The 27,999-nt window shown below is 43.4% G+C and overlaps 2 protein-coding genes across 2 annotated transcripts; one reads left to right on the top strand and one right to left on the bottom strand.

The window, feature by feature from the left end:
• Positions 1–26: 26 nt before the first annotated feature.
• LOC139545485 (carnitine O-acetyltransferase-like) lies at positions 27–12,567 on the top strand. Its single transcript, XM_071353297.1, has 14 exons — positions 27–612; positions 6,376–6,654; positions 6,843–6,961; positions 7,865–7,918; positions 8,015–8,180; positions 8,347–8,521; positions 8,740–8,918; positions 9,070–9,170; positions 10,313–10,432; positions 10,524–10,646; positions 10,753–10,888; positions 10,988–11,050; positions 11,148–11,285; positions 11,438–12,567. Exons 1-14 carry the CDS (start codon positions 586–588, stop codon positions 11,651–11,653), a joined length of 1,896 nt encoding a protein of 631 aa, XP_071209398.1. The 5' UTR covers positions 27–585; the 3' UTR covers positions 11,654–12,567.
• adamts13 (ADAM metallopeptidase with thrombospondin type 1 motif, 13) lies at positions 12,485–26,572 on the bottom strand. Its single transcript, XM_071353296.1, has 31 exons — positions 26,352–26,572; positions 25,947–26,013; positions 23,965–24,233; positions 23,672–23,837; positions 23,438–23,574; positions 23,225–23,308; positions 22,979–23,103; positions 22,705–22,851; positions 22,079–22,213; positions 21,760–21,910; positions 21,499–21,603; positions 21,221–21,378; positions 20,999–21,062; positions 17,559–17,685; positions 17,284–17,432; positions 17,052–17,172; positions 16,866–16,946; positions 16,592–16,773; positions 16,252–16,408; positions 15,980–16,109; positions 15,709–15,888; positions 15,384–15,582; positions 15,170–15,278; positions 14,959–15,088; positions 14,705–14,884; positions 14,239–14,443; positions 13,800–14,148; positions 13,544–13,687; positions 13,243–13,422; positions 12,917–13,098; positions 12,485–12,777 (listed from the first exon to the last, which is right to left on the bottom strand). Exons 1-31 carry the CDS (start codon positions 26,430–26,432, stop codon positions 12,622–12,624), a joined length of 4,650 nt encoding a protein of 1,549 aa, XP_071209397.1. The 5' UTR covers positions 26,433–26,572; the 3' UTR covers positions 12,485–12,621.
• Positions 26,573–27,999: the final 1,427 nt, after the last annotated feature.

The following is a 27,999-nucleotide window of genomic DNA, read 5'->3' as shown; positions in this document are numbered from 1 at the left end:
TTCTTGATCCTGCACCAGCATGTTGCCTTCATGTGATAGGCACGAATGTGTGACGGAGAACGAGCTCCACCATGCGATAATAGAACATAATTACACCTATTTTGCACACAAAATGTATAGATATCACTGCCGTGAAATTATAAGAAAATTACCAGGTGTATTGTGCATTTTATAGGGCAATATAGGCTGTTTTAATTAGGCCTTTTGTAGACCAAGTTCATTTTGTTTAAATATGTCTTACATAATTTCTGTGGCATGCCATCATACTTAATGATGTCCCTCCACAAAACAAGGTAGTATAATTTTGGTAACTAACTAATACATGTTATTTACAAACTATTCAACTGCATGAACGTATGTATCAAGACAGTATGATTGAATATGGGAAACAGTGTATCCAGCTGTAGACATAGGCTATATAGTTTCCCATCATGCCCGGAGGGGGGCGTAGAGATGTCCGACATTACTAAGTAACTTCTCAACTGGTAAAACTTTAGGCGTGGGCTATGTCCTTGACATGACAGCTCGAGGTGTTTCTTTACACAAACAACAACCAAAGCCTCGCGGGGACATTTCTATGCAATTATGTTGGGTCTTCTTTTGAGAGTCGTGGTGAGTCAAACGTTTTTATAATTCATAAATGCGCAGTTATGCACCCATAACTGAGAGCAGCGCGTTCACTATTAATGCTGTGTATGTATGTATGTGGGGGGGTGCATACTGTAACCTATTTACCTCATATATTAGGCTACAACATGGATAACGTTTCAAGGTTCATGTCTATATCAGATCAATACTGATAACAATTAATTGAAGGACAGTGGGTTAAACTATTATGCAATATTTTAATATAGACTACAGCTTGCTTTTTATTTGTGTTTGCAGTGGTGGGAAAAGTACTGTCATACCTTGAGTAAAAGTAAAGATACCTTAATAGAAAATTACTGAAGTAAAAGTGAGTCACCCAGAATTAAGTAAAAGTCTAAAAGTGTCTGGTTTTAAATGTAGTTAAGTACAGTGGTGGAAAAAGTAGGCTAGTTGTCATACTTGAGTAAAAGTAAATGCCATGAATCAAATTGCACGGTTTTATTTTTTTATTTTTTTTTATTTACTGACAGCCAGGGGCACACTAAACACTCAGACATAATTTAAAAATGTAGTACTTGTGTTTAGTGAGTCTGCCAGATCAGAGGCAGTAGCGATGACAACGGGTTATATTGATAGGCTAAGTACTCAATTGGACCATATTGCTGACCTGCCTGAGCATTCGAAATGTAAACGTAAATGAGTACTTCTGTGTGTCAGGGAAAATGTATGTGATTAAAGAATACATTTTTCTTTAGGAAATGTAGTGGAGTAAAATGTTTCAAAAATGTTAACTCCAATGCTTCCCACAGTTGTGTCAAGTTGGCTAGATATCCCTTGTGTGGTGGGCCATTCTTGATACACACGGGAAACTGTTGAGCGTGAAAAACCCAGCAGCGTTGCAGTTCTTGACACACTCAAACTGGTGCGCCTGGACCTACTACCATACCCCCATTCAAAGGCACTTAAATATTTTGACTTGTCCATTCACCCTCTAAATGGCACACGTACACAATCCATGTCTCAATTGACTCGAGGCTTAAAAATCCTTCTTTAACCTGTCTCCTCACCTTTATCTACACTGATTTGAAGTCATTTAAACAGGTGACATCAATAAGGGATCATAACTTTCACCAGAATTCACCTGGTCAGTTTTGTACGCTCAGTATATATTCTAACCTGAAGAAGCTGTCAGGAAACTTGACAGTCAAGCACAGTCCAAACAAATAGTGTAACAACATGCTAAACTTGACAGAGTTGCTTTGGTCTCAAGTTTCTTAGTCATAAAATTTGCAATCTAACAATCTATTGTTTGCTTTGGTTTTTGGATTCAGACAGAATTATACTGATCCTTAATATGGTGTCTGTTTTCTTATGTTCTGGTTTCCGTTGCAACGGCCCAGACCCTTTGGCCTCTATTTCTAGCTGGCGTCAAGCCAGCGCAATTGCCATTGCCAGACGGCATCCCAATCCGCGTCCTAAGAGCATGCACAGGCCAGCTGACTGGAGTGTTTACGGACATAATAAATCTTTCACTATCCCAGTCTGTTGTCCCCACTTGCTTCAAAATGTCCACCATTGTTCCTGTACCCAAGAAAGCGAAGGTAACTGAACTAAATGACTATCGCCCCGTAGCAATCACTTCTGTTATCATGAAGTGCTTTGAGAGGCTAGTTAAGAACCATATCACCTCCAACTTACCCGACACCCTATACTCACTACAATTTGCATACGGCTCCAACAGATCCACGGACGACGCAATTGCCATTGCACTGCACACTTCCCTATCCCACCTGGACAAGAGAAGGACTACTAACGGAGGGCTGAGCATGCCCCCATCCACATCGACGGGACCTTTAGTGGAGCAGGTCGAGAGCTGCAAGTTCCTCGGTGTCCGCATAGCGAAGAAATTATCATGGTCCACACACACCAACACAGTTGTGAAGAAGACACGACAATGCCTCTTCCCCCTCAGGAAACTGAAAAGATTCGGCATGGGACCTTAGATCCTCAAAATTGTATTGACTGGCTGCATCACCGCTTGGTATGGGATCCGACCTCCATGCGCTACAGAAGGGTGCGTACGGCTCAGTACATCACTGGGGTGGGGCCGAGCTTCCTTGGCATCCAGGACCTCTATACCAAGCGGTTTCAGAGGAACATACTATTTATATATGTACTGCTGTACTACATTTTTTATTATTTTAGAATTTTTGTTTATTGTGTGCTTGTTTGACATTTACTGCTGTGATTGATAGGAACTTGGAACATAAGCATCTCGCTGCACCCGCCATAACACCTGCTAAACGTGTACGCAACCAGTAAGATTTTATTTGATAAAAAATGTTGATCCGTTAAAGCTCTTCTATTTTCAAACCCTAGCGCCAGGATTTGTAATTTCTGTTTTATGTGAGCTTGCTCGCTCTGAGGTGGGAGGGGTGGTAATATCTTAGTTGTACCCTTAAAAACGTGCGCGAAAGTGCCAATTTCAGTATGCACTGGTGGGGATATTTTAAGACCAACCAAAAGCTGGTCTTAGCGGTAACCCAGTTGGTTATGGCATGGATTTTGACAACGGAAGCGCAGCCTATCCAGCCGTGACACACATTACCCATATGCACATGGAGTTAGAGATGCACTACATGACCATAAGTATGTGCACACCTGCTCGTCGAACATGTCATTTCAAAATCATGGGCATTAAAATTGATTTGATCCCCCCTTTGCTGCTGTAACGGCCTTTTCACTAGATGTTGCAACATTGCTGCTGGGACTGCTGGGACTTGCTTCCATTCAGCCACAAGTGCATTAGTGAGATCGGGCACTAATGTTGGGCGATTAGACCTGGCGTTCCAATTCATACCAAAAGTGTCCGATGGGGTTGAGATCAGGGCTCTGTGCAGGCCAGTCAAGTTCTTCCACACCGATCTCTACAAATCATTTCTGTATGGACCTCGCTTTGTGCACGGGGGCATTGTCATGCTGAAACAAGAAAAGGCCTTCCCCAAACTGTTGCCACAAAGTTGGTTGCACAGAATAATCTAGAATGTCATTGTATGCTGTAGCGTTAAGATTTCCCTTCACTGGAACTAAGGGTCCTAGCCCGAACCATGAAAAACTGCCCCAGACCATTATTCCTCCTCCACCCAACTTTACAGTTGGCACTATGCATTGGGGCAGGTAGCGTTCTCCTTTCATCCGCCAAACTCAGATTAGTCCGTCTATTTCGAAACATGTACCTTATTACAGAAAAATAATTGCTTGTTTTCCTTTTCGTTTGATTAACAAACAAACCCTTAGTAGGCTACCCTTACCCTACTATTACGAAAGCTGGTTCTACAGCAATGGATCTGGTATCTTTTTTATGCTGGTCATGCGTTAGCCTGCAAGTAGCCTATCCATAAAGGGTTTCTAAATTGTCTACTCATGAGGCTTTTGCCGACATGCTTTTGCATTATTCACAATTCACATAGGTCTACCTACTGTGCATACTCCATTCAGCTTGTATCCATCCCCATTTCCAAAGAGCGCTTCTTGTCCGGTTACCAAAGACGCGCTCCTCCAAACAGGCCTAGGCTATATCTTGCTTATTTAGAACGTGCCTCACACATACAGTACAATTTATGGGAACCATGTCTTTTTTATTTGAGGAGAAGTGCGATTCGTAAAGGCCTATACTCGTTGAAGCCAATTACAACAATGTTGACTGTCAACACTCTAAACATATTTAGCAAACCAAGGTTATTATAGCCATTTATGTGGTGTAAGCCTGTAGTTTGTTTTTTGGCAATAATACAGTAATACATAAGTTGATGGGCCAGAACCATAGACTTGGATAAACATAGCATCTCTGTATCTGTATCATGATGGCATCTGTGAGAGCATGGGCAGCACCATTGAGGCCATAATCTTGAGATAGTCAATGTTCTTCTTCTCAAGTAAAATTCATTGGCTGATCCCTCCTGATGACACGGCTGTCACAACTCCAACCGTTTCATTAGGTCATGCCAACCAGGTCATCAGGAAGAATCAGTCAAGGAAGTTGGAAGTTCCACCCAGTTGACTAAATCAAAACGGCAAACGTCCTGAATGGAGCTGCCCGTGCTAACACAGGCTTTTGGCCACTACAGGACTCCATACAACTTTATGGCCAGGACATAAATAATAACTCAATCGATTTAAAGAATAAGCGCCTAGATTGGTGCAAGAAATATGGTGGAAGGAAACTCTCTTGCCCATGTTTACACCAATCCAAAGCTTTGTTCTAACATCTACTTCGTTAACAATCAAGTACCTTTACCTTTATCTGACAGAAAGAGAGAGGAAAAAACAACAAATTAAGTCTTGGCCCATTTGACATGTTACGTTTATGTAATATTAAACATGTATCACTGACTAACCCCTTTAAAAAGGTTCATAAAAACAGCTGCAACAAAAGCAAAAAATATAAACAATACAATATTTCTTCACAAATCTATCAGTTCAGACAGCCAGCCAGCTTGTGTGTTTCTCTTCAACCAAACAATATTTTTTGGCTTATCTTCAAGAAGACTCTGCGTTCCAGAGAGGTGGTCATTCGGTTTCTCAAGCCTGATGACAGTTGTCCACAGACAGAGAATATTCTCTCCACAAACACTTAGGATGCAGTGGCAGAAACCAGATCCAGTGCCACAGGGCAGTTTGCCTGGCAGAACTTGAGGGGTGACTGTAAACATGCCCCCCTTTACATCTTCCAGGTATTTCCGCAGCTTACATGGGACACTTAATGCCCTGCCAGGTTGACCCTCCGGCTGGACAGTGACCTCAGACACAATCTTCGATGCGAGGAAGCTATATTTCTGAAGCACAGTGGTAGAGATACTATCTGGATTAATCGTGCTGGCATCTTCCTGGGGTCCTGCTCCACGGCTGTACTCACAGATTTTCTGAAGTACAAAAGACTCTGCCTCCCTAATCAGGGGTTCCATCTCTGTCGAGCGAAGTGCCAGAGACCCACTTGGGTCCATCAGGCAAGCTGCTGCAGGGGTTGGATCAAAGTTGGCTGTCAGTGGATTCAATATGCATGCGAAGCGCTCACACAGTGACTTCAGGAGGACCTGTGCCAACTGTTTTGCAACAGTATTTGACAGCAAGTGCGCCTCAAGGTTGAGGAGGCACACCACCACATCAGACAGCGACTGGCTGTCAGTTTGAAGTTGGTCAGTGTGGATTGAGAACGGCTCCAGCAACTTCACAAGCTGTTCTAGCTTGGCCCAGTCACGCTCCATGCTCGCCCTTGGATTTCTTCCATGTTAGCTAGTGATAGTGATGCACAAGCTAGGCCTATTTGAAACATTGGCATCTACTGACAGCATTTACCCACCAGATTCAGAAGCTTGAAAACTCCATTAGAAAATAAGCTTAAAAACCCCATTAGATTTTTGTCCAAAGTATAAAAGGTATGATGGTTTTTATTTTAGTTCGTTTTGCAGTCAAATATAATAGTTTTAGCTTTTCAAATGTTTTAATTTAACATTTTTATTTAAGTTTACTAAATTGTTTTTCCAATGTTGTATGTATCATGGTGTTGACAGTTTCTGGCCAGTAGGCCTACCAATCAGCTCTGTGGTGTTCACCCAACATTGCTGATATATTTTATATGCTAATGGGATTATCAACTTAATATTTCAGAAACTTAAACTAAATATCAACGTAGATACTGTACCGTATGTGTGGTATTTCAGTATGTCATATTGATTGCAAAACAAATTCTTTATTAGAAATGCAATGACACAGAATGCATTTTTTCAGTTAAGGCCGGGCTTGGTGAAGCCATGTCGCCTCGTCAAGCCGATGTCAGTGACCATCCTCCCAGAGAGGTCCTCGCATCACCAGGACAATTTGCCCAAGCTGCCCGTGCCTCCACTAAGGCAGACATTTGAGCGCTACCTGTTGATGCTGGAGCCCCTGCTCAGTGAGGAGGAGATGGATCACACACGCAAGCTAGTCAAGGAGTTCCTCATTCCTGAGGGAGTGGGAGACAGGTTGCAGAGGAGCCTGGAGCGCAGAGCTAGCAACAAAGAGAACTGGGTGGGTACTGTCATAGAACAGAACTGGTCACATAGAGCAGAGATGGGTACTTAGTAGGGCAGAGCACTGGGTTGTTCTGGGTTGATTGGCAGGAACAGATACCTGTATTATATCCTTTATGCACCTACGGTATATGACATGTTGATGGTCTATAGCATTATCATGGCTGTTTGTGGATGTTTATGCAGCTCACAGAGTGGTGGATGCAGTCAGCCTATCTGGATTCCCGGATGCCTGTGGCAGTCTATTCCAGCCCTGGGGTGGTCCTGCCCCGCATGACCTTCCAAGATCGCCAAGGACAAATGAGGTGAGCAACAAAGAACCATGCGTGTCTGAGACCACTGTACCAGCCATTGCTACGAGATTATACAGTAGATGCCTACCCTCCACCAGTACTAAAACATTTTAGGGCTGTCTCTACCGATCCGTGAAAAGGACATTTTATAGGCTTACTGCTTAGTAGAAAAGTCAGTAGAAAGTGATTGACTTCAGTGTTGTAATCCGCCATAGCTCTGTTGAACTTGAGAATAAGCTTGAGTTTCAGATGACCTTTAGACAGACTCCCCTTTCATGCTGGCTATTTTAAGCACATTGGCTGCTCATAGCATTGCTCAGCTTTTTTGGACCGCGGAGACCCACGTACGCAATCAACATTGCGGACAGTGCCAAACACATGCAATAGAAGATGACACTAGAGCAGACTTTAATGCTCATATGAAAAGTCAATGATTCAACAATATACTGTACTGTAATGTACACCATTGTATCCACTAGACTAGAGTGACACAGACAGTTCAATAAATGCAGAGATATAGAATCAAAATAGACAGATATCATGGTTCTGAGTTGGACATGCTAAGCAAGTCTGGTTGGAGATATGAGGACATGGAAAACAATGGTGCACTAAAGTGTATTGGAGTTGATTATGTGAATAGAACATGAGATGCTGGAGAGGTAAAAGGCTGAATCTCAGTTGGATGAGGAAATACCATATAAGGTATCATACTTAATTACTCAATAGGGCGGCAGGTAGCCTAGTGGTTAAGAGCATTGGGCCAGTAAGCGAAAGGTTGCTGGTTTGAATCCCTGAGCCGACTAGTTAAAAAATCTGACGATGTGCCCTTGAGCAAGGCACGTAAACCTAATTGCTCCTGTAAATCACTCTGGATAAGCGTGTCTACTAAAATGTAAATCAATGTTTTCTGCTCAGGTTTGCTGCTAAATTGATTTCAGGAGTTTTGGACTTCAAACAAATGATTGACAAGTGAGTAATATTGATATAGAAAATATTATCTATCTTAATGATATACATCTAATATATATTTATCACCCCAGTTGACTCTCTAACTCTGTGTCACAGTGAGACCCTACCTATTGAGTATTTGGGTGGGAAGCCTCTGTGTATGGACCAGTACTACCAGATCCTGTCCTCCTGTCGTATCCCTGGACCAAAGAGAGACACTGTGGTCAACCACGCTATCGGGAAAGTGGCCCCTACTCACATCACTGTGGTCCATAACTTCCAGGTACACTAGGGTGTGCTATTGCTTTGCTTTTCTCTCTTTGACGCTGCTTTATGTTGCTACAACACAAGAGAGGAACTCAATAACATTGTTGCATTGTTCGTTTATTATCTCTAACCCACTTAACCAGAACCTCAAATGCGTATTGACCTTCTCCCTCTGTCCTTAGTTCTTTGTCCTGGATGTGTATAACAGTGATGGCTCCCCACTGACCGTGGACCAGATTTACATGCAACTGGAAAAAATCTGGAACTCGTCCCTGCAGAGCAACAAGGAGCCTATCGGCATCCTGACTTCCCAGCACCGCAACACCTGGGGCAAGGCCTACAACAACCTCATCAAGGGTGAGGCCAGGGAGAGCCTTGAATGCTAGAGAAGGGTCTTTGGAGCGCATGGAGTGACCCACCAAATAAACAAAACCCTAGTCATAACCCAGTCTTGAGCCATAACGTAAGAGTGACTGGATGCATCCTATCACTTTGCACATACTGTTTTAGACGTATTGGTCGATGCTTTCCTCAAGGTCCTTGTAGGTCGCTCATTGTATCGTTTTCTTCCTTAGACAAGACAAATAAGGAGTCTGTCCGTGCTATCCAGAAGAGCATATTCACAGTGTGTCTAGACGCCCCCATGCCACAGATGTCTGAGCAGCGCTACCAGAGCCGCGTCGCTGCCCAGATGCTGCATGGTGGAGGGAGTCGCTGGAACAGTGGCAACCGTTGGTTTGATAAGACGTTACAGGTGAGCTCTGAGACTAAAGCTGTAGAACAAAGGTTGCATCCTCCCTGATATATGTTCATATTTTTACTCAAAGAGTCTCTTGCATTATTCTACTGTATTCATACATGTATTTTAAGTCTTATTGTTATAACGTGTATTATTTAATCCCCAGTTTATTGTGGGAGAAGATGGTACCTGTGGTCTGGTGTATGAGCATGCCCCAGCTGAAGGCCCACCCATTGTGTTCCTGGTGGACTATTTGGTTGAGTACATGTAAGGCATAACAAAATATGTTTATTTCATTCATTGATTAATGGTACACAGCACTACCAAGGTCATTGTGTACTACAGATAAAAAGGTTGGCGCTGGTTGCCATGGTTGCAATGGCTATTTTTCCAACCAGAGCCGGTGCATTATGCCTGAGTGTAGCAAGCATTTTGAAGATTCACTATTTGTCAGGTTTAGATTGTGCCTGATCCATTTGAAAATGATCTTTACTACCATTTGAAGCCCACTGATCATGGCCAAGCTGGAATCACGATCCTGGCCTGCTACTGAATGTGACTCTGCCTCTCTTGAAGTATCAAATCAAATCCAATCCTATTTTATTTGTCACATACACATGGTTAGCAGATGTTAATGCGAGTGTAGCGAAATGCTTGTGCTTCTAGTTCCGACAATGCAGTAATAACCAACGAGTAATCTACCCTAACAATTTCACAACAGCTACCTTATACACACAAGTGTAAAGGGATGAAGAATATGTACATAAAGATATATGAATTAGTGATGGTACAGAACGGCATAGGCAAGATGCAGTAGATGGTATCGAGTACAGTATATACATATGAGATGAGTAATGTAGGGTATGTAAACATTATATTAAGTGGCATTGTTTAAAGTGGCTAGTGATACATGTATTACATAAAGATGTCAGGATGCAGTAGGTGGTATAGAGTACAGTATATACATATGAGATGCGTAATGTAGGGTATGTAAACATTATATTATATTATATTGTTTAAAGTGGCTAGTGATACATTTTATACATGTATGGCAGCAGCCACTCAATGTTAGTGGTGGCTGTTTAACAGTCTGATGGCCTTGAGATAGAAGCTGTTTTTCAGTCTCTCGGTCCCTGCTTTGATACACCTGTACTGACCTCGCCTTCTGGATGATAGCGGGGTGAACAGGCAGTGGCTCGGGTGGTTGTTGTACTTGATGATCTTTATGGCCTTCCTGTGACATCGGGTGGTGTAGGTGTCCTGGAGGGCAGGTAGTTTGCCCCCGGTGATGCGTTGTGCAGACCTCACTACCCTCTGGAGAGCCTTACGGTTGTGGGCGGAGCAGTTGCCGTACCAGGCGGGGATACAGCCCGACAGGACACCTATAATGCTTTGTGTTGTTTTAACAGGGGAAGGATGGAGGTGGTACGCGCTCCCATGATCCCTCTGCCCATGCCTCCCAAACTGCGCTTCAATATCACACCTGAGGTCAAGAAGGATATTGAGTCGGCCAAACAGAATATGAACATGCAAGTAGAGTCTGTTTGTGTTCCTAGCAGTTTTCATTCAAACATATCTTTGAAGTGTTTCTCACTCTTTGGCTACTCTTTCATTCACCAGAATGTCACATGACTTGGATGTGAATGTGGTCAACTTTGCTGACTATGGGAGAAATGTTCCAAAGGCTCACAAGATGAGTCCAGATGCCTTTATACAAATGGCTCTACAGCTTGCCTACTTCAGGTGGGTTTCATGAACAAAACAGTCAACATCTGAAACAGCAGTCGGGTTACCTTCACCTATCACTTTGAGACATGTTGATGAGACATATTGCTTTTTCATCTTTCAGAATGTATAAGATGTGCTGTTCCACCTATGAGAGTGCGTCCCTGCGTATGTTTGCACTTGGTCGAACAGACACAATCCGCTCCTGCTCCAATGAGTCTCTCAAATTTGTCCAGGCAATGGAGGACCTAGCTAAACCGGTAGGTCAACTCTGAAACCTGAACGTTGACACTAAATTAACAATAAACCCTGACTGTCACTCTACTGTAATCATGTCTGTTTATCCCATATGTTGACAGAACACAGAGAAGGTTTCTCTATTGGACAAGGCATGCCAAGCCCACGTAGAATACACAAGCATGGTGAGGACTAGATGGAAATGGACATTTACTGTATTAATCCATGCTTGTCCCCACTCACTGCAATGTACATTCATTTTGTGTATGTCAAAATGAGCAGGCAATTCATGGCCAGGCCATAGACAGACATCTCCTTGGCCTGAAGTTGCAGGCGATTGAAGAACTGACGTCCATGCCAGAGATATTCATGGACACAGCCTATGCTGTGGCTGAGCATCCCAATCTCTCCACCAGCCAGGTATGAAGGCTGTTTATGTGAGGTATTTAGCATCCTAAAATACAACATATAACAGGACAAATTGTAGACAGTGGTTTGGTAATAATGTGTTTATTAGTTTTGGCCCACATTTGTACAGCTAAAGGTAATGTTTCACTGTCTCTCTTCTCCAGGCTGGTGCCAAGACAGACTGTGTGATGTGCTTCGGTCCACTGGTGCCAGATGGCTACGGAGTGTGTTACAACCCCATGGCAGACCACATCAACATTGCCATTACAGCCTTCAACAGTTGTGAAGAGACACATGCTGCCAACTTTGGCCGGGCTGTGAAGAAGGCTCTGAGAGACATGAGGTCTCTGCTGGAGGAGACAGCTAAGGCCAAGCAATGAGTCCCCACAGGGGACATGGCTCCTCTTTGTGGCGGTGTGGAACTGAACCTGTGCTGCAGGTAGTGGGGGAAACTGAAGCCACCCGGGTATATCTAGTGCTGTAACATGGAGAGAGGAGAAGCACTTTGCAATGCGTTAGGTGGGCCTTGGGAAGATTTTGGGCCCTTCAGGTAGACGTGATGTGAGTGTTGGAGGGAAAATCCTGTAGGAGAGACAGTCCTGTAATAAGCAAAATAATATCAAGACTGTAAAGCGAGTATGACTGATGGAAAGTTATACATTTCATGTTGAATGAAATGGGTATATCCTTTTCCAAATAGAAAGCGCCATATGTCAAAGAAAGATCCACACCAGATCATGGCAGAGACTATACTGTATTACAGGTGTACTATCTTAATTTGACCAGTTTCTCACAGCAGGACAATAATCCTGCAGCAACAGGAAATGTGAATTATTATGTGCGTTATTTAATGGACATTTTTGTAGGGGTTGATAAATTATTTTGTTAGGATAATTTTCTGCGACAACATAGTGATCGAATTAAGAGATTACATCTGTCTGTTTTAAGTTATATTTAAAAGTCATACATTATGTTGGCGCTGTCTTAACATTTATTTTTGTGGGATTCTATCGATGTGTTTATTCAGTTTGTTTACTTACATATTTGTTATTTCATATTTATAAAATAAGTTCAAACAGTTCTAAGTTATTTAAGTTCTGAAAATGTGTGCCATACTATACCAAATGTGCCATAATAATGAGTTGCTGAGTGGTTTTGCTGTGATTTACTTTGGTAAATGTTTTCTATACAACAAAAAATAACAAACAAAATAAGACTGACTGCTGTCATTTATTTTAATGTTACAAAATTCTGACAATACTGATTAAACTAAGGACAAATTGTTCTCCAGTAACTGCCTAAATTCCTGTCTCGTTAAATACTGTATAATAGAAATGCGAGCCAAGGATCAAGGCTCCACGAATGAGTATTCAGCTCGGAAGCTCCCGTTGCTTTGCAGGTACTCGCCATGAAATTCTATCTCTGCCATGTTTCCAGCTGATCGCCAGTCAAAAAGCTGTTGGCCCTTGAACACGTTGGTCTTCAAGACGTCTACATCTCGTATCTAATGGAGATGGTATTAGAGGCATAATGTTATCTACAATGGCATACATTTCAAGATTCATGGTTTAATGTATACTCAACTAGTTTGCATTGATGAATATACTGAAAAGCAAGAGAGAACAGTCTCCCTCCTCCCTGACCATAATGAAGGTGGACTGGGCTGCTGTGCTGTTGACCACAGGGCCCATGCTCAGAGCCCGGATCCTAATCTTCACTGAGGGAGGGGCGTTGATGAGGACTCGACAGGTGTGACTGCCCAACGCTGAGGTCATCGTTGGATTCTCAATGACCCCGCTGGGAGCAAACAGCTGGACATCACAGTCTGTAGGAGCAACAGAAAGAAGCATGTGGGTATGTATTAAATTGACCAAATAATATGTCCTTCTAAAAATCTATTGTTCCAGCTCTGTGACAACATGCCACTCTGCCTTCTGTTCCAGCCAATACAGTAGCAGCTCAGTGTTACCCTGGTGGTGACTCTTCTTGTTGTTCTTCTGACTGCTGTAAGTGAGCAGCACTCCGTTTCCAGGGGACAAGAGATGCTGGCGCACCAGCAGGACGTTGGTCCTGGAGGTCAGTTCAGTGTCCTCAAGTTGGTCACACTTCCTGACCAGTACCAGCCTGTCATAGAACGCCACATACTCCCCTAAGCATGCACACACACACACACACACACACACACACACACGCACACACACACAGGGTTATTGTTGTCCATTTCGGTTGCCATAGATAGACAGTACAAAGGGTATTATAAAATGTCTCACTTTTCTTGCAGCTTAGGGAGCTGGACTCTACTTTCATGTGGATGACCTCATCCAGGGGCCGGCCTATTGACAGGATGCAGCGACCTGTCTCATGTCTCAAGTCCACTGTGCCTGACTCCCCCAGCAGAAGCTGCCCACACAGACCTAGATAGCGACACACAGTAGATAACTATTACATTAGCTGATGGAGCTCTCTCAATGCTTGGTCTATGCCTTTTCTGATGAGTGCTAAAGAAGCAGAGTTCTGCCACCTTACTGGTTTTAGGTGTCACAGTGGGCATGGCTGGGGTGATCAGTTCTGTTGCAGTCAGGGGTGTCTGGGTCAGGCTGAGAGTAGGAGACAGCTCCTCATCCATGGGAGTGACTTCCATGCCCTGGGGACTGGGTAACTGGTCCCTGGTCTCTAGTGAGGGGGCGTTGGTGGTGTGTGTGTGGGTGAGGGGACTAGTCTTCTCTAAGACCCTGCAGTCGTCCATCTGGCAGCCCCGGATGGTGATGGGCTTGGGCATGTGCATGCAGAGCAGTGGGCTGAGGGGCTCAGGCTTAGTGGGTCCCATGCAGGACACTGCTCTAGACTGGATCCCATACCCACATGGCACTGAACACTGAGAGACAACAGAAAAGTTAATCAACAGTACATCTACATAATTTATAAATCACTCATGTATGAAAACACCACTGGCCACTGTACCTACCTGATTCCAGTCTTTCACGTCCCATCTGAAGGTGCACACCTGCACCAGACAGGGTACCGTGGTAGCAGGTTTAACGGCTGCATGGCATCTCTCCTCAGACACCTCACTGTCCTCCCCATGGATATACTCAACACAGGAGACATGCCTCCTGGCTAACCCCAGATCACAAGATGTAGAACAGGCCCCCGTCCTCAGCACTCTCCACCTGGACAGTATTATCTCAAGTTCAAGTTTATTTACACCCAGCAATACATACAGAAATCTCTATATGGCACTGTCTGTTGACACTCACATAGCATTCAAGACAAACTGAAATCCATGGGTGGTGAATTCCACATTTAGATTCTCTTTTTTACCCTGGTCTTCTAGCCAGTGTTCAGTGTCTGTTTACCGTTTACCTGGCTGGGCAGGTGTTGGAGTTGCATGGATTACCTGGCTGTGCAGCTGTTGGAGTTGCATGGATTACCTGGCTGGACAGCTGTTGGAGTTGCATGTGACCACTGCTATGGGTTTGGTCATGTTACTGCACTCTGTATTGTTCACAACCACCTCCTCATCTCCCTCGGTCTCCTGGGAGCAGTATAGTACCCTATGGGCCACGCCTCCTCCACACGACACACTGCACACTCCCTGCTTGTAGCGCCACCTGCATGGGAAACACACTGCTGTTACCCTGCTATGACAGAGCTGTCATTCTTGTACTTGAAAGGATCAACTCACATGGGAGGGCAAGGGGAAGGGTTGCAGGACTCTGTGTGAGGCTCTGGTTTGCTGGAGGCATCACAGTAGACCTCAGGCACCGCTAGCCTGGTCTGGTGGTCCAGACATGAAAACCACACCTGCAGGGTACCTACACATGTATAAGGCTTGTGTTGACCAAGGTACCACACTGTCTTTCTAAAAATGGAAGGGATTATCTGGTCTAACTTACCATTTCCGCAGGTCTTTGAGCATTGGCCTATCACAGGGCTCCAAACATACACTGTTAGGTACCTGGAGCGGTACCTTAAACCAGGGGATTTGTTAAGTATAGGTTGATCCTGGTAAAGACAAATGAATGGATGTCAAAGTTCCACCTTCTCCAGTATGATGTCTTAGAATTCGGTGTGCACATTTATGAGATGTATTATAGATCTCTGCTGTACCTGTCCCTTAGACTCCCAGCCAATAGGGCAGACATCGATCACACAAGACACTAAGACAGGTGGTTTGAAGAGCCCTGAACACAAGCTATGGTCCACCTCAACATCATGACCACCTTCGGACCGCACACATGTCACAACGCGTTTGGCCGCTCCGGGCCCACACACCGCTGAACACTCCCCGGCTTCTGACGCATTCCACCTGTCACACGCATCCACCCCAAAAAATTCTATATCAACACTGTACTGGGCCATTAACCTACATGGTGCAACTTGGACCTTGTTTGCTTCATGTACATATTGTATTTGATTATAAAAATATGTATACCTTGCAGGGCAGGGTTGAAAGTTGCATGTATCCACTGATTGTGTGGCTGAGTGTTGTGGACATTCAGAAATGGCCACCTGTAGGACATCTGCGCCTTGCCTTTGAACACATCTCACAGGGCGCACTTTCTCTCCACCACCACACAAGGCACTGCAGGGCCCAAACTCTCCCATCTCCCAGCTGGAGAACACAACACAGGACATTGATCAATCAGTTTGATGAAAGTTTAAGAGTTCTAGGTGTGACAGTGTGCAGTGAATGTAGAGTGGACCTGGGGGGACAGGCTGGGAGGTGACAGGTTGTCTGCTGAAGCAGGAGAAGGGGAGCTGAATCACAGTAGACCTCCTCCAGATGCTCCTTGGTGTCTTCATCCATACAGACATACATAGATTTCTGTATGCCTACAAGAAAAAGAGAGAACAGTGGATCTATAAGAACAGTGACATTTGGAAAGCCTTAAAGTACACCCACAACAAACAAACTAAATATATTTATTCAACAATCATTTGTAAAAAAATATATATAATTCAAAATGACTCTTACCAGAGCCACAAGTGACAGAGCAGGATGTTGTAACAACAGTCCACTTGCCCCTGGGTATCTCTTTTATAAAAGCATTATTACTAATGGGTGTATAAAAGTGGTAGGTGATGTTTGGACTGGTTTGTTCTCCATATTCTTTTCCATATTTCCGATAGACCTGTTGGAGCAAAAAACAAATGTCATATTCCTTTGTATTTTGAGGAGTCAGTAAAGTTCTATATGTGTGTGTACATAGTGAATGGAGATACTGTTCCTCTTCTATATGTGTCTCTCACAGTTATCCCCTCTGATATTTGGAGTGTCTGTTGCCATGTCTGGGAATGTCTCTCTCCCTGCTGACCTGTATGTGTGTCTCCTCTGTAACAGTTCCAGGTAGCAGCAGCTCCTCCATGAGAGGCAGGAGGTCAGGGGTCAGGTACAGACGATAAACCAGACGACCGTCCTCCAGAGGAGAGGGGTGAGTGATGTTTAACGCAATGCCGCCACTCCCAGACACAACATACTGATTCCCAATCAACACCGCTATGGGTAAAAACACCAGACACCTTGCTTATTGTCCTTTATATGATTTGGGGTTTCTTTTCAAACCACCCAAGGTCACCCCAGATACTCACCCAGGTGAGTGAAGACAGGTGCCCTGTTGACAATGTGAACCTGAGTGGCGTTTACTGGCAGGGTCAGGAATGTGACGTACTCTGAGAATCAATTAAGCAGGGAAAATCTAGTTTAATTACTGGAATGAGATGGAGGTAGAAATGATCACTCTCCAGACTGAAGAATGGGGATATTTGAGCTGTTACCTCTGGCCTGACCACCACTGTAAGACTGAGAGGTGAGACTGCAAGAGGAGCCATCCCCTCCACATACCCCACACACATCCTCCACCTTCCCAGACTTCAACACTCCATCACAGCCAAACAGCTAGTGGAAGAAATTATTCGCCCATTAGCTTATGAGGACATGTCAGGTCTAATAATTTCTCAAAGCGTCTCTAGAACTCTCTAAGGTGGAGAAACCGAAGCTGGCCTTTACCTGGCACATCCCTCCTAGACAAGCTGTCGTGGCACCAAGGGGAGCTGGACTGTCTGGTTCACAACGAGTCCCATCCACAAACTGAGACCCACGGCTCACAATGAAGTTCTCTCCCTTACACTGGCACATGTACCTGCACTGTTCATCCCCTGGTCATGGGGGAAAATCAGAGGAATACAGTGGAGGGAGTCAGTAATGTAGTAGTTTGTCCTTTGTTTATTGCCCTCCATCCCAATGACCCAACCATTCCCCATTGGCAAGGTGTCTTGGCCCACCTGTGACAAAGCCTACAGCGGGGATCCAGGTGTAGAGGGAGGCCGTGTTGGGGGACAGGTACAGGGGCTGTAGATCTGTCTGGGCGCACTGCTCTGCCATGAAGGCCAGCTGGGTCCTTTCACACTGCTACTCAGACAGCATAGTGTGAGGGGAAGAATGCCGAACATTGCTTGTGTTCACACCCTATGTTTCAGTTAACATCCTTCTGACGACCAATTGAACTTTCGATCATAATAGTCTTTTGAAGAGAAGCAACATTTCTATTTCCAATTCAACTTCCCTCATTCCACTCGAAGCATGTGTATGGAGTGATTTCAGTGCTAACAGAAATTGTTTTTGAATTACATAATTTAGGATATAGATTTTTATAATGTAATAATTTTTAATCGGTAATGCGCAATGATCATATAATTCATCATTTGAATAGAATTTAATGAATATTGCACTCCGTTTTAATTTAATATTCAATATTTATATATTCATCTTCAATAGGGTAGATATTGCATTCATTGTCTGTGTATCAAGTTTCCAAACTTTTATTTAAAGTTGATCAAAGTTTCATATATTCAACTTCTCGGATGCATTCAGATTCAGTTTTCAAATTCAGATCTCTAAATTCAAATTCAAAACTTGAGAGAGCCTCCTGGCAAGCCAGGAAAGGTAGAGGAGAAAATATATAATCAAACGCTCTCTGTGGTAAACAGAACTGCCACGCAGAAAAAATATCAGCCCATGGAGAGAAGCACGAGATTGAATTTTACTCAACTTTCTAGAGCAGTTGTCACCAACCGGTCAATCGCGATCGACTGGTCAATCTCCAAGGCATTCCTAGTCGATCGCCAAACATTTCTGTAAAAAAAAAAACTTTATTTTTTATTTATCTCGGGCTGTTGGCGGTAGGTGCACCTGATTCAGCTGCCTTGTGTGCTGCGTAGATGAACTGTTGCCTTTTTTAACCATTTCATGTGTCTGGAGGTACAAACTCTGCCTTCCCGGCGGGCAAATCAAGTGCACTTAGGTCTAACGCTGGCCAAACGGATGGCTCAGATTACCGTGTCCGCAGTAACAGGCATAAAAGAAAGCTACAGCAAAGTTGATACTGTGAGATTTCAAAGCGTTTAAAAGCTGCTGTTTTTATGAGTGAGTTTATGTTCTTACGCTTCGATCACACCGACAGTGTCATTGCATTTTGAAACACCAGAATTACATTAATTTCCAATGAAACGCTACGTTTGCCTTGCAGCATTGCGTTGCAGAGGCAGTTGCAGTGTGTTCGGTGTGCTTGACGGAAATGGGAGCAGAAGGTGAATGTTGAACTTTTATTGCATACATATCCAGCTGGTGCTGCATACTATTTTGTGCAATGACGCTGTCAGTGTGTTTGAAGCGTTACGCTTCGATCACACCGACAGCGTCATTGACCACTGTTCTAGAGTTTTCCCTGTTAACATTATCAACGTTTCCCTTTACTGTGGCAATTGTGATTGAATCAACGCAATATTATCCACTTTCAATGCAACATACCGAAACAAAATGAACTATGCAAGAGATTTTGTTGAAGGCAGAATGCATTGGAGTAGGACTCAGCCTATACTCTACACAGATTGGTGCAGCATAACCAATCAGAGCTGCAGGAGGTCTATATGCAAATAGACCATTGCCATATATGGATCTGGACCATTTATTTTGAACTGGACTGTGTTTACAGCATGAGCGGTCGTGAGTAGATGCGTTTGTTTTGAGATTAAACCGAGAGCTGCATGTAGCCACGTGTGCACATTTTGTTCATATCCTTTGCTTTAGTGAGTTATTAGCTCAGTTATAGATCATTTGTAGTCAGCAATAGGGGAGTGATTACTTCCTACAAGAGCAAAAAACATGTACATTTCTAGACATCTTTGAAAAGCAAGTCAGGTAAAGAGCTTTTTTTTTGTCTTAAAGGGGCAGTGTTGTATTTTGAGACAGGCTTGAATAAGCTAATTAGCCAATAGGTAGAGGGTAGCATAATTTGTCTGATTCTCTATAATGGTATGGGAATAGTAATGCATCTTATTTTGTAAAGTAGTTTCTTGCATCAGAAAAGGACAAGTGGATAAACAGGTTAATGTCAAGCCCTGCATGTTTTTTTTCAAAAGTCTCATGGAATGTAGGCATACATTGAACACCACACATTGGCTGCTACTGTAGGCTGAATGATAGAACAGCTATTTCCATGTTAAAATGAGAAGCATTTTTCTCCATCGTTTTGATCAAATAGTCACATTAGTCTACTTGACCACTGTTAAAACTGTAACTTAAAGCAGGTACTGCCTCAGTGTTCACAGTAAACGTGATCTGGAAGTTGTACAGAATTTTCACAACGTTCAAGTTTGCACTCAGCAGACCTGAAATTTGCTTAGTGACATATTTTTTTTAGAGGGAACATTGGAAGGGAGTGTCACAAAAACCACAGTTTGGTCCCGATAAGAATATAGTGGAATAGCCCTGTCATAGCCCTTCTAATGATAGCCTTTCCACTCCTTATTTAATCTTGCTCTGACTGGGTTCAAACCAGGTCTCCTGTATGTCACAAGACTGTGTTAGCCCACTTAGCTAAAGCCCATAGGAATGAGTTCAGGAAGCTAACTCAAGTCTCCAGCAAGCTTAGTCATCAAAAGAGCGTGGTTCATCGAACCATCTTGGTTACATTTTACCCCCCCTTTGACCTCATACTTAGAGATCACGGCCTACTGCACAACAAAAACACTTTCTGTGGAAAAAAGAAGCAGACAGATCTGTGCACCCCATTTAATGAGAGTGCAACAAAGGTGGTTTGGTGATCCATGAATATGATGAGCAACCTTGCCTGAGACATGAAGACGTGTTAGTTTGACTGATGGGGTTCTAACCCAGGTCTCCTGTGCGCCAAATTCATAGGAATAAAATATATTCAACCGTCAGTTTACCACAGAGAGCGTTTGATTCTATCTGTGCTCCTCTACCTTTCCTGGCTGGCAAAGTACCAGGACGTTGTCTCTGGTTTTGAATCTGAATTTTAACACGTGAATGTTAGTTTGTAAACTTGATACACAGAAAATGAATGCAATATCTACCATATTGAAACTGAATATATAAATATTGAATTTGAATATTCATTGATTTTGAATATTAAATTGAATTAAATTGAAAACCTGTATGCTATATACTACATTCAATTCATTTTCAAATCATGAAATACAAGTTCAATTTATGAATTCAATGAATCAATTTGTGCATTACAAATAAAACAATATTACATTCAAATTCAATATCCTAATACAATTTTAAAAAATACAATTTTTAGCACTGAAATGTACATGTACAGTACTCACGGCACAGAATAAATGGTGCAACAATTTACCTTGTAAAAATGACCTACGGAGGCCCACTGTAAACATAAACATGACCTGTGGAGTTTTACCTGCTGGTGACAAAGTTCCGCCTCTGTATCCCTGCCCTTGCAATCATTCCCACCAAATGCAGGTCTGGAAATGAAAACATATTTTAAATGAAAATTATGAAGACATCCATCAAGAATAATAAACTGTTTGGCTAGCCTATTTGCCAGAAATGTACCACTTGCACTTGAGAGGAGTCATGAGAACTAGTGTTGTAATTGGGCCTGACTGTTGTTTCTTGTTACCGTGGGTTGTTGCATTGCCTGGTCCGGGAAGTGACGCCCCCGCCACATATCCGTGAGCATGGGGAGAACTGGGACCAGCTGGACCAGGACCCGTGCACCACCACAGAGGAAGAGGAGCTGAGCTGGTCTGGGGACACACAGCGGCCCTTCAGGCACCACTAGAGGACATGCAGGGTTAGAGGTCAGGGCTGCTTTCATTTCACAACCCAAATGTTGCATACTTTGACCAAACATAGTCATAATGATTGAATGTGACTAGTGATAACATAAGGCTGTACCTGGTTGGGTGCACACTCTGTCCCATCCAACAGAGGCACCAGCAGACGTTTACATGAGCTGTTGTCATCAGGTTTGATGTGGCAGGAGAGAACACGACACACAGGCTGACAGGAGGAAAGAATTAACACTGGGAAAGCCTTATCCAGACAGAGCTATAGATACTGTCAACATACTGTATAACCACTCTTATTACTACAGTATAACCATGATAGTATAATCACAGAAGTGGCTGCCATTTAATGTCATAATGTGTCCCTTACCAGGTCAGGGTTGGTGAAGGAGCAGGCCCTGGCGGTGCTACCAAACGCTATCCGGCACTGGTCGTCCACGCCATAGTAAAGGCCTGGCTTCCAGTCTTGCAGAGAGCCAACCAGAACAGGCAAGTCTTTCACACAGTCAGCCTTGCCTTCACTAGAATAGCATAACAAACACATATCTTACTCTCATTACCAGCCTTCTACAATACTCACTGTGTTGTGTACAGTACCACTGACCATTATTACATTTCTGCAGAGTAATCTACTTATGATGAACAGGTCATTATTAAGAGTCCATGTGAGAAACAGCTGGCATGCTTACCTGAAGAATGTGTACAGCTGCTGTCTGCTGCACTGGGACCAGGTGAGATCCACACTGTTGTAGCCTCCATCAGAGGCCATCATAAAGCCACTGCTGCTGCATGTGTTACCAATCCCATCATGGTTTATACCAAAGCTGGGGGAAAGAAGTGAAGATTACTAACTGTAGCTCTTCCCATGCTATTGACAATGTCTTACCTGTGGCCTATCTCATGCCACTATGTCTTACCTGTGGCCTATCTCATGCCACTATGTCTTACCTGTGGCCTATCTCATGCCACTATGTCTTACCTGTGGCCTATCTCATGCCACTATGTCTTACCTGTGGCCTATCTCATGCCACTATGTCTTACCTGTGGCCTATCTCATGCCACTATGTCTTACCTGTGGCCTATCTCATGCCACTATGTCTTACCTGTGGCCTATCTCATGCCACTATGTCTTACCTGTGGCCTATCTCATGCCACTATGTCTTACCTGTGGCCTATCTCATGCCACTATGTCTTACCTGTGGCATATCTCATGCCACTATGTCTTACCTGTGGCCTAAGCTTTTGATAGTTGCTTAAATAAAATAATCTGTTTTTAATGGTGAGCGAGCGTTGTGCCTTTTCCTTTTCAAGTTACCTGTGGCCTATCTCATGAGCGATGGTGATGCCCAGATCAAAGCCTGTGTCCTCTGTGATTACACAACTCCATTGGCTAGAACATGCCCCGCCTAGCTGGGCCACGCCCCTCACCTGCTTGTTCCCATTGGGCAGCTCCAGATCAAATCTGGTTGAGGACAAACAAATTACAGTAAAGTAAAACCACAAGATTTACAATTATATAAATGTTCTAACTTCAGACAGACTACAATTCAACTTGACAAAATAGCACAGGATAAAGTACAATGACCTACCTTGTGATGTATAACACAAGGTCAGCATGCAGGGGGTCCGTGTCATTAGAGGGGATGACCCTTCTGGCCCACTCACACACACTCCTCAGAGATGAGGAGATGTTGGTGGAGATGTTAATCTCTGGCTGAAAGTGAGAACATAGCACTCAGAGAGGGAAGCATTCTTCTGGCTCCTCAGCCAGGCCTCCATGGCAGACTGGCCAACCCAGGTGTGTGTGGGGTGGACAGACATTGTCAGACACTGACCTCTGGTTCTGAGAGGATGATCATACGGACCAGATGCACTCTCATGTTGGCTCCCAGTGTCATGTCCCTCAGCAGCTCTGAGGCCTGTGGGAAGATAACAGGACACACCAACACTGGATGACCACTTTCAAACATCATTCAGATGCCTGACGCAAACAATAACAAACAGACAAAGACAGGCAGGCAGGCAAACAGGCAGGCAGACAAACTCACAATGTTGAGGTTGGTAAGTATGTATCTCTCTGTGTCCTGCCTGTGGACAAGCTGCACGTCAGGCGCCACCACCACTAGCAGCTCCAGGTGGGTCACCTCAGGCATTATGGCTGACCTTTGGCGACGCAGCCTCTTCACTGTCAGGATGAAGACAAAAAGAGCAGTATGCTAACAGAATGTGCGAGGATGAAGTATAAAACATTAAATACAATGCTATGATACTTGAACACTGACTGTGAGAGTGTCTGGGGGGGCCTCTGGCAGTAAATGGCTGGTGGAACACCAGATGAGGTATTCTTGGACTGGAACAGTTTCTGGCTTCAGTCAGATGAATGTGTTTTTGAAGCACTGGCTGAATGTATAGTCTCTCCTTCTCTTTACCTGCAACAACCAGGCCTTGCTGTTGGAAATAGAAAAACAATTGCAATCCAAATTCATTTAAGAGAATTATGAATGAATAACAGAATAACAGTATAAATAAATAAGTAAACTGTAGAATTGTTTATGTCTTAACTTGGAAAACGTACCATTTTCCTGGCACAGATGGTGAGAAATCCTTTAGTTGAAGGAGGATGTAGAACTTTGGCCTGCTGACAACACATGGCATGACTTTTCCTTATGATGTTGAGAGTGGTGTTCCGAGCTGTCTCTAATGTGGACTGACAGGAGAAGGACTGCTTCCTCTCCCCGAGCCCCAGCACAAAGCGCTTCCCTTCGGTCTCGAAGGAGCATCGCCAGGGGCCAGTGTGGAGCTCCGTAGAGGCACAGTCTGTCCAGATGAGCTGAAACTCCGGCACTAGGGTGAGAAAGGTTACAATACTGTACAGTGGGAAGAAAAAGTATGTGAACCCTTTAGAATTATCTGGATTTCTACATAAATTGGTCATAAAATGTTATCTGATCTTTATCTAAGTCCCAACAATAGACAAACACAGTCTGCTTAAACCAAATAACACACAAACAATTATAATTGTTCATGTCTTTATTGAACACACTGTGTAACCATTCACAGTGCAGGTTGGAAAAAGTATGTGAACCCTTGGATTTAATAACAGGTTGACCCTCCTTGGGCAGCAATAACCTCAACCAAACGTTTTCTGTAGTTGCGGATCAGACCTGCACATCGGTCAGGAGGAGTTTTTCTACCATTCCTCTGTACAAAACTGTTTCAGTTCAGCAATATTCTTGGGATGTCTGGTGTGAACCGCTCTCTTGAGGTCATGCCACAGCATCTCAGACGGGTTGAGGTCAGGACTGACTGGGCCACTCCAGAAGGTGTATTTTCTTCTGTTCAAGCCATTCTGTTGTTGATTTACTTCTGTCTTTTGGGTTGTTGTCCTGCTGCATCACCTAACTTCTGTTGAGCTTTAATTGGCAGACAAATAGCCTAACATTCTCCTGCTAAATGTCTTGATAAACTTGGGAATTCATTTTTCCGTCGATGATAGCAAGCTGTCCAGGCCCTGAGGCAGCAAAGCAGCCCCAAACCATGATGCTCCCTCCACCATAGTTTATAGTTGGGATGAGGTTTTGATTTTGGTGTGCTGTGCCTTTTTTTCTCCACACATAGTGTTGTGTGTTCCTTCCAAACAAAAACAACTTTAGTTTCATCTGTCCACAGAATGTTTTGCCAGTAGCTCTGTGGAACATCCAGGTGCTCTTTTGCGAACTTCAGATGTGCAGCAATGTTTTTTTGGGATAGCAGTTGCTTCTTCCATGGTGTCCTCCCATTCGTGTTTAGTGTTTTACGTATTGTAGACTCATCAACAGAGCTGTTAGCATCTCCAGAGATTTCTGTAAGTCTTTATTTGACACTCTAGGATTCTTCTTAACCTCATTGAGCATTCTGCGCTGTGCTCTTGCAGTCATCTTTGCAGGACGGCCACTCCTAGGGAGAGTAGCAACAGTGCTGAAATTTCTCCATTTATAGACAATTTGTCTTACAGTGGACTGACTTTTAGAGATACTTTTGTAACCCTTTCCAGCTTTATGCAAGGCAACAATTCTTAATCTTACTGTAGGTCTTCTGAGATCTCTTTTGTTCGAGGCATGGTCAGCATCAGGCAATGCTTCTTGTGAATAGGAAACTCAAATTGTGAGTTTTTTTTATGGGGCAGGGCAGCTCTAATCAAAATCACCAATCTCGTCTCATTGATTCGACTCCAGGTTAGTTGACTCCTGACTGCAATTAGCTTTTGGAGAAGTCATTAGCCTAGCGGTTCACATGCTTTTTCCAACCTACACTGTGAATGTTTAAATTATGTATTCAATATAGACAAGAAAAATACAATAATTTGTGTGTTATTAGTTTAAGCACACTGTGTGTGTCTATTGTTGTGACTTAGATGAAGATCAGATCAATTTTTATGTCAAATGTATGCAAGAATCCAGGGAATTCCAAAGGGTTCACATACGTTTTCTTGCCGCTGTATGTGAATTATTGTATCCACCATAACGGTTCAGTAGCTCACTGTAACCGTATGGAAACTGTGTCATTATTCAGTCATACCTGAGGTAGCAGAGTCGGTACCAAAATAAAACACCATGTCCTTTTGATCCAGGGAGTGCAGAAATAGCTGGAGAGGGGATACAAATGAAATGTTGGGGTCATTTTGTGAGCAGCAACATGAGGATTAGAATCACTAATCCATTCCTGGTTTGTATACAGTATGACAGATTACAGCAGGCCTATGTCCACGAGGAGCACAATCAACTGAACAACAATAATATCTTTACAGAACCCCTGAAAAATGTAACTTTTAAGTGTATCATACAACTGAGATCCTGTGATCTGCCTCTCTGTAGGTAGAGATTTCCGCAGGACGATAAACAGCGCAAGTTGAGGAGGTCAATGTACTTTGCAGATGTCACAAACAGAAGAATCACCAACCACATCCCTGTGTTTTCCACTTACCTCCTCCAATGGAGATCTCATTAGTATTGCTGTGGAGCCTGGCAGCACTGACAGCAGACAGAGCAGCGCCAAGGCTGCCATGTTTCCCCTCTCCTCTCCCTGTGGAACCACACCACACACTACCTGGCCTTGCTATATATCTATCAGAGTAAGAGGACCAAGATCTTCCTTCCAGCCGAGTCTGATAAGACCCAGCCAAATGGGGAAGTGGCAAACAAGTTTACTAAAACATCAGGGGCAGTAGTTGATAAGTGACAGACTTCATTTGTTGATTTTCACTGTGGGAGTAGGTGAAAAGAGCAATGCCAGCTGATTGGCTGGTTGGTGAACACTGTTGTTTATTCTATTGGTCACTGGATGTCACTGGTGGGTGTCACAGTGCAGAACAGTACATGTGTCCACAAACTCACTCCTTGCTTGTTTCATGTACAGTATTTTGTTAGTGACGTAGTACTGACGAAAAATTCCATGAGAGTTAGCACATGGAAATGCCATTATAAATAACCTTTTGAACTTGACGACTTGTTGATATACCAATTTCCAGCAATGACTTTCTAACTAAGTGAGCAAATCAAAGAAAAAAACAGGGGAAAAACCAGGATGTTAATTTGGCCTTATCATTTTCACAGAAGCTCTAAACTGAATTTACACAAGTTCACACACACTATCATAAATGCTGCAGGCCATACAGATCATTTTTGTAAGTGTAATATAGTACCACCAGAGGGCAGACAAGGCCCACTGTAACATTACAGATGTACTTTAGAAGGACTGAATGCTCCTTAGAATTTATTTATCTAGGCAAGTCAGTTAATAAGAACAAATTCTTATTTACAATGACAGCCTACCGGGAACAGTGGGTTAAATGCCTTTTTCAGGGGCAGAACGACAGCTCAGGGATTTGATGCAGCAACCTTTCGGTTTTCTGGCCCAACGCTCTAACCACTAGGCTACATGCTGACCCCTGTAGATGTGATGTCTACCAGCCTGGTCTCATAGACTGGATAATACCTAACAAAGTAAATTAGAATTAGTATGATCTGTTTGGTATGGTTACATAAGACAGAAGGTTACTTATTAAGGCAAAATCAAAAGGAGGGTGGTTGATCAGGGTGGATGGGTGGTGTATAACGTGAATGTCTAGCAACCCGAAGGTTGCGTGTTCATATCTCGTCACAGACAACTTTAGCTAATTAACAGCATTTCAAACTACTTAGCATGTTAGCTAATCCTAGCCTTAACCTAACTCCTAACCTTAACCCCCAGCTAACGTTAGCCACAACATATTGGAATTTGTAACGTATCATAAGTACTGCAAATTCTTAACATATGTTACGATTTACAATTTGTACAATATCATACAAAATGGATGATGGACATATACAAATTAATACATACCAAACGTAACATATCATACTAATTTGAGTGCATCTCTCTCTCTGTCCCTTCCCCCCTCTCCACAGTGGGCATAGTTTATCTCTATAAAGCTGGGATTCCAGTCCCATCTGCCATTAGTCGGTTAGATATCTGCCTGTTGTCAGTCTGAATTAACAGCTGGGTATCAGGCAGTATACCAACAGAGCTGCTATATTGAAACCTGCTTCCCCCCTGGAATAGTTGCCACCTGCTGAGAGATTATCCTGCTGGT

Source organism: Salvelinus alpinus, chromosome 19, assembly GCF_045679555.1.
Source record: "Salvelinus alpinus chromosome 19, SLU_Salpinus.1, whole genome shotgun sequence".
Taxonomy (NCBI): Eukaryota; Metazoa; Chordata; class Actinopteri; order Salmoniformes; family Salmonidae; genus Salvelinus; species Salvelinus alpinus.
This window is presented reverse-complemented; position numbering and strand designations above follow the sequence as displayed.